Genomic DNA, 9,008 nt, shown 5'->3' on the forward strand with positions numbered 1-9,008 from the left:
TAGTTGGTCAATGACTCGAGAACTCCTCAAGAAAACCTCAAGGAAGCCAGTGACACACAGATTCTTGCTTATATGCTTAAAGTTATGTGAGATCATTCTAACCCATAGTAACAGACCTTTCCATAAAGTCTGAAATATATTTTGCAAAAGTCTTATTTTGTTTTTCCAGCTCTGAAGTATGAATATTTCTTATTAATATTCCCATTAGTTCTAGGCATGCCTCTCCATACCCTCTTACATGGTCCATTTTCAATCTTTTTTTTCCTGTTTTTTTTTCTTAACTAATTTTTTAAGCTTTTCAGTGATTATTTTCAATACCTACATACACCGTCTGGAGCTGGTTGGTTGCACAAGAGGTTATTTTGCATTAAAACATCTGCCATTGAGGAGATAACAGTTGTACAGTAGCGAATCTACAAAATAAACAGTTGTTTCTACATCAGTTCATTTTTATGAATTATCCATCCAAAATTATTCCTTCTTAAGTTTGCAAAAAAGTTAATGTAGGTAGTAGCATGATACAGCATCAGAATTTACACGTACGGTATTTTCTTTTAAGAAATACTTGCATAATCTGTATTAAATATATTTCCTTTTTTTGCAAGTCTGCTGCATTATCTCTAACGGGCACAAACTTCAAACTTGTGTTCCTGTTGAACTTGTATTTGGTGTCAATACTGTTCATTGAATAACTTGGCTTTTTTTCAGGAAGCCATAAAATGCATTTAGAAGGGAAGGGGAAGCTGCAATGGGAGCATTAAGATAAGGCAAGGTCAGAATTATACTGGAGAAGTTTAGATACGAAGAATACAATAACAGTTGTACAAAGCATATGGCAAGGCTGACTGTTTTCATGCTGTTTAACAAATTGCTGTTTATATTTCATGGGTTTGTCATCAAAAGCTCAAGATAGGATTTCCTTCTATTATTTACGTTGCGCATTTGTATGGTAGACATTTCCCTTTGAAATCTTGATATCTGATATCCAAGAAAATGTGAATTTTGGTACCCAAGAAAACCAGAAAATTTAAGAAAGTCCCAGTCATGTCACATTGGACAGACTATGGGTATTTTTGAAATCATCATTTTTGAGAAATAAAAGGTTAGGTGAAGGCAAAAATGAAGGAAAGATCAAGCATTCAGCTCCAGAAAGGGCTGTTCTATAAGAAACGGACACTATTCAAGCAGAGTAGCAAAGGGATCAAGAAATACTCTCTTACCCTTTCTCCTTTCTTATGGGAGCTCAGGAAAGTTTCTTTTTATCATTATTGCCAAGATAAAGCAATAAGGAAACTGGGGCCACAGTACAGACCTGGTTTTCCTTCCCTTTATCCTTAAAGGACTCAATAATGTCAGCCAAACCACCTTCTAATATCCTCATCACTGTTTAAAAATAGTCTGGGCTGCAGAGTGAAAGCTCAAGAGGATATAAATGCTTACAAAACTGTTACTTACCTGGGATTCTATAACTTTAAAGCGCTTTTCTTGTTCTTTCAGTCCACTGAAGTACTTAGCCAAGCTCTCCACCCTGTGGAAACAGARCAGACCCAGTGGGCAAAAGGGAAAAACCTTTAAAAGAACCCCTGGAACATGGTAAATCCTCAGTTTACTGCAATTGTGCCCCACAGCTGCAGGTTGGCACTGCTGAGGCATCATGGAAACAAGAACCAATGGTACCTCCCAATCACTGCATCCCTCCCTACCCAAGCACTTCCTGCATCCTTCACCTCTTCTCCCACCAATTCCTTTTTCCTAGCACCTGATTCCCCACAGGGTCCTCAAAACCTCGCTGCCTTTTCCTCACCACAGCTGTTTCAAATTTCCCTCTAACTGCTTATAATCCCTTCTGACCTACATAAAAAGGTTGCTGTTGAGTATCTCTGGTTCTTCTTTAGGGTTGTTTTAATTCAAAGTTGAAAGAATTACCTGCTGATGTGTGGGGTTTTTTTTTAGTTATTGTTTTTATTTTAAGATTGCAAATACACAGACAGCTCTGCTGCCATCCAAGAACTAAGGTAAAAAGCCACAGGTTGAGTGGTGTTCATCTGACTCTTCTAGTTCTTTACTGGCTCTGCTCTATCTGAGGTACTGGGAAGCTAGACCYGTTCTTATCTACTTTCTTTCTCTAAGCAGTAGCTTCATCTTCAATTTATTATCTATAAAACTGCAGAAAATGTCATTGTGCCTTTTCCTTGGATGTAATTATATATATACTTATTGCTTAATCTCATAGCTATGGAGCTCTCACTTATTCTCTGTGTCAAAATACTGAAGTTTGTCCATAGCTTCATTATGGGAATRAGATTAGCACCAATACAATAACTGGAAATTACTATGAAGTTTCCACTTCATAGTGAAAACTCRATCAATTTATGCCAAGACCACCAATTTAGCAGGAATTTCTTGAGAGAAGTTGTCATCTTGTGCCATTAAGTTGTAAATTAAGTGCATCTTCTGCATCTGGGAGGTGGTGATGCTATCCTCTCATGTTTTTTTGTGGAATATGCATTTTCTAACTGCATTCTACTTAGATTTTTCATATAAGCTTTATAAGCACCTGAATGCTTGTCATTCAAAGCTGAAACCTGCAAGGTTGAAATGTTGAAACTTGACGTACTTATTACATGTGACCTTCAGCCTTTCATCGTTGCTCTCTTTCCTCTCTTGGTCCAAGTTCACAAGATAGTTTTCCTTTTGCACCAGTTCCCATGTTATGATTTTTTGATCTAGGCTGTCTGGAAAATCTCTTTCTGTAAGAAAAGAATGAAATTAAGAGTCATGTATTTTTTTTTTTTCCTTTTCTCTTGTGCTGGTTTGAATGCTATGAGGCTGCTATGCTACAGAAAAAGCAAACAGCATTGCTTTGCCATTGCAGGAGAGGCAGGTATGAAAATTTAGTGTAAAACAAGTATTTGCTGCATTTTTTCTCCTGTCATGGGATTTAAGAGACCTTTTTGCAGTTGGATGCAAGTCCRGAGTTTTCTAAAGAACTGCCATGATCTATTTCGGAGATTCAGTTTAAGCTTATTCAGAAACTTAGTGAATTTCTTGCATATTGTAGAACCAAAGTATCTTTCTTTATTAGATCAGTTACAAACAGGAAGTTAAAACTGTGAATAAATCCCTTCCTCTTAAAGAATTGTCTTAAAACAGGTTGCTTGGCTAAAACCAGAGCCCAATTTCACAGAGATATTTTCGACATCCCTAAAGCTCAGTACAAGGACATGCTTGCTGAGTGTTCCCAAATCCACTGAATATAGGATCTCATCAGCCAGATTGTTGCTGTCTGGAAAAAAATATTATTATATTCTTTTTTTCTTTGGAGATACTTCAGCAGTAGGCCTTGACAGCTAGAATAACTGTAAATGATTAAGTGTAAATGTTCCTCCAYGCTCTCTCTCTGTAAGGAGATATTTCACAGATTGTAGCAGATTTTTAGACCTGGTTCATGTTTTTGAGGTTTTTGCATGCCTAATAACTACTAAAATTTAGGAGCAAATGGAAATAACAATKACTTCTTATTCATTAAGCATATCCRTTGTTATATTTTCAAGAAATTAGCCATTTTACCCAGTTTGATATCAACACTTTTGTCCTTATAGCTTCTACATAAAGAAATGCATTGTGGAAAACTCTGTGTACAGTGCAGGCTATGTTATAACCCTTATTTTTTCCTTCTGGTGCTAGTCTTCTGGTGCTCCTTGTTAAAAACAATAAATTAGGGCTATTGTGTTACTGAAGTTGTTTGCTCTTTTGTGCTGCCTAATACGAGAGTAGCGGGGTCTGCAGTTGCTCACTCTTTGTTAACAGCTCACCCAGGTGTTCCTTCGAGTGCTCTGTGGTTTTGAAGATYCTTCTGAGAACCAGAGTGATGTGGCTGATGATGATGAACGGTGGTGCCAGCGCGGGCCGCCCGTGATACTCCACGATCAGGTTGTAGCGCTGCAGTTTCCAGAAGATGTCTGCGTTTCCCTGAACAACTTGGAAAGTGTAACTGTAGTTAGGAAAGGAAAGGCTTTTCTTATAACTGTTCTTATCTCAAGAAGCTGATTATTACGAAACAGAGACCTATGTTTGCTTTAAATTAACACCCKACATTAACAGACCCTTCTATGTAGGTTTATGGGATTTTTGGTGTTAAAAATGCTCCTTTGAGGATGAACTCAAGAGCTGTGAGATCATAAAAGTCTACCTATCAGCACCCACTTAATATTCCTTGGCAAAACTGCTGATGTATTCCCAGAGGACCAGCCATGAACTATGTCATTTATGTGTGTGTTCAGCCCAGGGAAATAGCACTTGCCTGAACATGGCAATCAGGAGATTCATAAGGAGGACGTTTGTGACCAGCAGGAAGATGACCAGCAGAAGGATGACGAGCCAGTTGGCGTAGTTGTTGGGGCACGATGGGGAATTCTCCTGCAGAAGCTGCAGGGGATTAAAGGTGCAGTTCCTGGGATACATCCGTGAGGCTGCAAAGGAAGACGGGGAAATAAAACACTAGTTTTGACATATCGTGGCACCCCGTGTATTTATTAGAGTGTAACAAGAACTTTGTATTTTGGGGAGCAAAATCCTGGACCTTTGATGAAGAATGACACAAATTATGAATTATTTCTGGGGCTTGAGTTATGGAATTTCACACCAGTAAAATGCAAAGAAATGTTGAATGAATATCCCTGGATGTGTCATCTRATAAGAACAACTAATGACATGGAAGTAAATACTTAATCTTTTTCTGCTAATATATAAATTAAGATAGTGATTGATCATTTTATTTCTTGGGAGACGTTCTACTCTATTTTACCAACTTCTCGCTCAAAAATGTCATATCTAAACCTTTATGGCTAAGTATTTCCAAGTCTCATGCCTATTTGTATCTTGTTTTGTTTTAAATGTCACATACACAAATCCTGGCTTTATTTAAATTGGTCAGCTTTACTTCCAAAGTAAARACTCTAGAGAAATATGTACTTAAGAATACATGTGTTTGGTTATGGGCAGAGCTGTACTGCTTTAACACAGTCACGTTAAACAACTGTTAAAATGTATTACTTCTGTTTACATAAGGCTTATTTGGGTCTAGCTTAAGCTGACCAGAAATGGATTTAAGTGAAAGTAGCAACCTTTAAAACTGCCAACCCTTGTGGGACAGTTTATTTTAAATAGGGCCAACCCTGTACATTATCTGTCAGTGCGCCAAAAAAAAAAAAAAAAAAAAAAGTCATATTATAGTCATGTGAAAGCTCTGGCTTGCAGGGCGGAGTTCTCTATTTTATTTTTTAAAGAAGGAAAAAAAAAAAAAAAAGACAAGAGTGGGAAGGAATTTCTTATCCTGGTCAGAATCCTGTATTCTGAAATGGTCGTGTTAGTGGAAGGAAAAAATGTGTTCTCACTGTCTATTTCATCCAGTGGGATCTGGCCAAAGATCTGAAGGTAGGGCCGATAGAGCACCCTTCGGAATATCCACTCCACTCGGCCGTCGTCGGGATGGAGCAGGGCTTGAGTTGTCACACCGTAGGCRATGAGCCACACGCTCAGGAAAAACAGGAAGAAGAAAACATCCTTCATCTAAAAGACAAGCGGGAGGGGATAAAAAGGGGAGGAGAGGACTGGCACAGATTAACCAAAAAATAACAGGCTTTCCAAAGACTGTTGGGGTAATTGTTTCCTTAGAGGCTTGTTTAGAACCCAGTAAGTGGAATAGGAGACAATTCTGTGCTAAAATTTTTAGCCTTGCTGCTGTCCTACAGCTCTTGTTCTGTATTTGGCATTTTTCTTTGCTGTCTCACTTTGGCTAAAGGCATGTTTTAAATCAAAACCTTTGAACGMTTCTCAGTCAGCCGGCATTTAAAAATGGGAGTCGTGTAGCCTTTTAGTGATGAATGAATCTCGTGAATGAATGAATCTTATTTTGCCTTTGAAATGCAGATTTTCTGCGAGGTCTCCCAGCAGCACCGACTGCTCTCCTGTGAATTAAGAGAGTTCTGCTGTGGAGCATCCCTGCTGGCACTGCTTGCTGCTGAATCCTGCTGCCCTGTTAGAGCACACATTGAGGACTGCAAGGATTGGGTAGCTTCTCTCTTGGGTTTCCAAGGCAAGTAATGCATTTGCGGGATTGTTTTCAGGACTTTCTGCTTTTAAACACTGTGTTTCTCTACAGAAACTGCAGTAATTGAATCCTAAAACACTTATTCAAAAAAAAAAAATCRTATATATTTCAGGTGCAGTAATTTTCTCCTGGTGGAAGAAAAACAATTCATCCTCTTCCYATCTGATCTATCTGCAGAGTTCATTAATGACTGCAGATTAGATCAAATGCCCTATATGACTGCAGTTAGACCAAATCCTAGGCATTTCAGCCCTGGGGGAGGTTACTTGAAGCTCTGTTTGGCAACATGATAGCTAAGCCAGGAGGAGGGGGGCGGGGGGGAGAGATACTGAGTGTATCTCTAACATCCACCAATTTATTTTGTTTTCCAGACCACTTAAAATTTGGCAGTATTACAGACCTGCAGTAGTGGCAGAGTTAAGCAAGAGTAGTGGCAAATCTGGAAATACTTTGGCAGTTACCAAAGTTGTTTCCGCAATTTTTTGGCAAGGTTAAAAGGCTGAAAATCACTCAGGCAATCCTGACTTGCTTCTCTGCTCGAGCAGAATGAATCTTGCTTGAACTCCCATGATGAACCTTTCAAAATATCATTTGCAGAAGTAAATTTCACTGTTGTTTTTTGATGTAAGTAAGGTTCAATCTTGTAGCACCAAAATCACAGCATTTTGTTGACTTGCATGGAGGGAAGAGGAAAGATCCCAGTTTGTTTTTTTGTCCCTAGGCTGCTCTTTTTGTCTGTACTTGCAGCTTCTTAATTGCTGTCTTCTCTCATATGACTTTCAATGCTACCACAGTACTCACATAACCATGTTTGTTCAGAGCCCTGGTTAGCTTGGTTCGGAGCCAGGAGGCRTTGGGAACTGCAGATTGGATTTGTTTCCTTACAGTGCAAGTCTATTGCTGCTGCACATAAGATTCTGCACAAGAGCAAATATTTATTTGCTGTTTTGCTTTTGCTGCTCCGAGCAAATGTCATGTCAGAGTTCCAGTTATAGGATTTGTGGACAGAGCCCAACAGTTTAGCAGTTGTGTTTATTCAATGTATAGGCTTGTTTAGACTACGGGGCTTTTATGAAGCTCTGCTCTGAGTCACAACTCAAATATTTGTAGATTCCACGATAGCGTTTGCAATTAGATGAACTGCTATTAATCAGTTACATGAACTAATTGGCCTAGAGGATTAACATGCCTAAATAAAAAGCTATCTGAACATACTGACACATACCCAAGCTTATGTCTTGTTTCCTTCAGGAATGCAGTGATAAATAAAAATCTTTTATCAACATCTTTTAACACATGTTCACAAAGTATTAACATGTTTTCATTGTAACTTAGGGTTACAAAACACAAGTGAGAGCAACTCCTGCAGGCAACTTATCCTGGGCACTGAGCCAGACTATTTTCACAGATTTATTTTATTTTATTTTTTGCAAATAATACAATCTGCTTTCCCCTCTGGACTATTATGGATAAGTAAATGGCTTGTCCTTCAGTAAAGGGAGTTGTCGCCTGTCTGAGCTGACTGCAAATGAACACAGCTTCTGAAGCAGGAGGAAACTCGAGCCGAAGCTCCTGCAGTCCTGATTGCCAGTCCTGGGTGTTAATGACTGTATAAGGCATAAGGAATAGTAAATGTAGCCCGGGTTGTTACACTGCAGAGTTCTTCAGCAGGATCTATATTGAGTTTATCACATCTGTTGCTAGAGAAATAAAATGCAGTGTATGCAAAATTTCAAGCTCAAATTTAAAAAGATTACAAACTAATTTGCTTTGTAAGGGCAAAGAAGTGAGTTCCTGCTCTCTGTTTTTAGAAGCACAAGTGTTTCTGGAGATAGACTTACCATCCTTTCCACAATTATGATCTTTGGTCCAAGTTGTTTGTGAATGGCAAAAATATGTATAAGTCTAAGTGTAAACACCATGAAATCAATGGCAAGTATAGTACGGCCAGCTTGAAAGGTTGAGTTCAGCATCCTGCAAAACACATCAAATGAAAAACCAAAACCCAGCAAATACTGCTAAGAAGCAGCTCTCAGTTACACTCGGTTTCCACACACAGTATCTATGGTATACCAGAAATGTAGAGGCTGTCGCTGTAGAAATGTACTCAGAACTTGTAAAAGTAAATGCTATGGCCTGTCCTCGTGAGTACACATGACCATCAAACATGCAACCCATGCTACAGATGCTGGAACTGCTACATACCGGCAGGTCACTCCAATTATGAAGAGAAAAATGGTCACCATATCACATTTATTCCAGTTATCCTCTACATACAGTTTAAATTTTTTCATTAAATTTGTGTCCTTATTTGTAAAGAAACTCTGAAAAAGAGAAAAGATCATCACTATTGTTCATAATGTTTCACATTTCATTACTTAATGATTTTAACATAAACCCAATTTCTCGTTATCTGTCTCCTTACAAAAAGGAAACTCAAATTTCAAGTGTAACAAAAAAAATCTGAAGCGAGCGAGCTGAAGGCTCGCTTTTTTTACACCTTAATATCCTGAAGTTGCATGAAAAAAAAAACCAAATCCCAACTTATCTTTAATCTTGTGATATTAACTTTATGAATTTTTAGGTATGAATTCATCATCCATATACATGAATTGTAAGTGAGTGCATATTTGAGGATTTAGGCAAAGAGCTGTCTTAACCTGGGTTTCAGCCTGGCACTCTTTATGCTTTACAGGTTTATAATTAAGTGTCCTTTGATCCAGCAGTTTTCCCTCTGCTCCTGTTTAATTTTCCTGCAAAATGTCAAGTAATCTGGAGGGAAGAAAGGGGATAGTGGTGGAATCCCCTACACTGTCCCTATTTTTTTTTCCAACTGTTTTTTMCCCTAAAGAGGACTTATGAACCTAGGGCTGCCAATGTACATTGGCCACTCACG

The 9,008-nt window shown here is 38.5% G+C and overlaps 1 protein-coding gene and 1 long non-coding RNA gene across 2 annotated transcripts in view; one reads left to right on the forward strand and one right to left on the reverse strand.

The window, feature by feature from the left end:
* TRPM5 (transient receptor potential cation channel subfamily M member 5) overlaps nt 1-9,008 on the reverse strand; it is a 28,660-nt gene that overhangs the window by 898 nt on the left and 18,754 nt on the right. Inside the window, exons 16-23 of the mRNA XM_026036774.1 lie at nt 8,318-8,436; nt 7,954-8,086; nt 5,397-5,571; nt 4,304-4,472; nt 3,816-3,994; nt 2,618-2,750; nt 1,456-1,528; nt 323-413 (exon numbers count right to left, since the gene is read on the reverse strand). Coding sequence (XP_025892559.1) covers nt 323-413; nt 1,456-1,528; nt 2,618-2,750; nt 3,816-3,994; nt 4,304-4,472; nt 5,397-5,571; nt 7,954-8,086; nt 8,318-8,436 — 1,072 coding nt within the window. The remainder of the gene's footprint in view (nt 1-322; nt 414-1,455; nt 1,529-2,617; nt 2,751-3,815; nt 3,995-4,303; nt 4,473-5,396; nt 5,572-7,953; nt 8,087-8,317; nt 8,437-9,008) is intronic.
* On the forward strand, nt 4,460-6,031 carry LOC112945230. Its single transcript, XR_003248973.1, has 2 exons — nt 4,460-4,719; nt 5,932-6,031. It is a non-coding gene; the product is annotated as an uncharacterized LOC112945230 (long non-coding RNA).

The sequence above is a fragment of the Nothoprocta perdicaria genome, unplaced genomic scaffold (genome assembly GCF_003342845.1).
Source record: "Nothoprocta perdicaria isolate Ctin4 unplaced genomic scaffold, notPer1 scaffold_186, whole genome shotgun sequence".
Classification (NCBI taxonomy): Eukaryota; Metazoa; Chordata; class Aves; order Tinamiformes; family Tinamidae; genus Nothoprocta; species Nothoprocta perdicaria.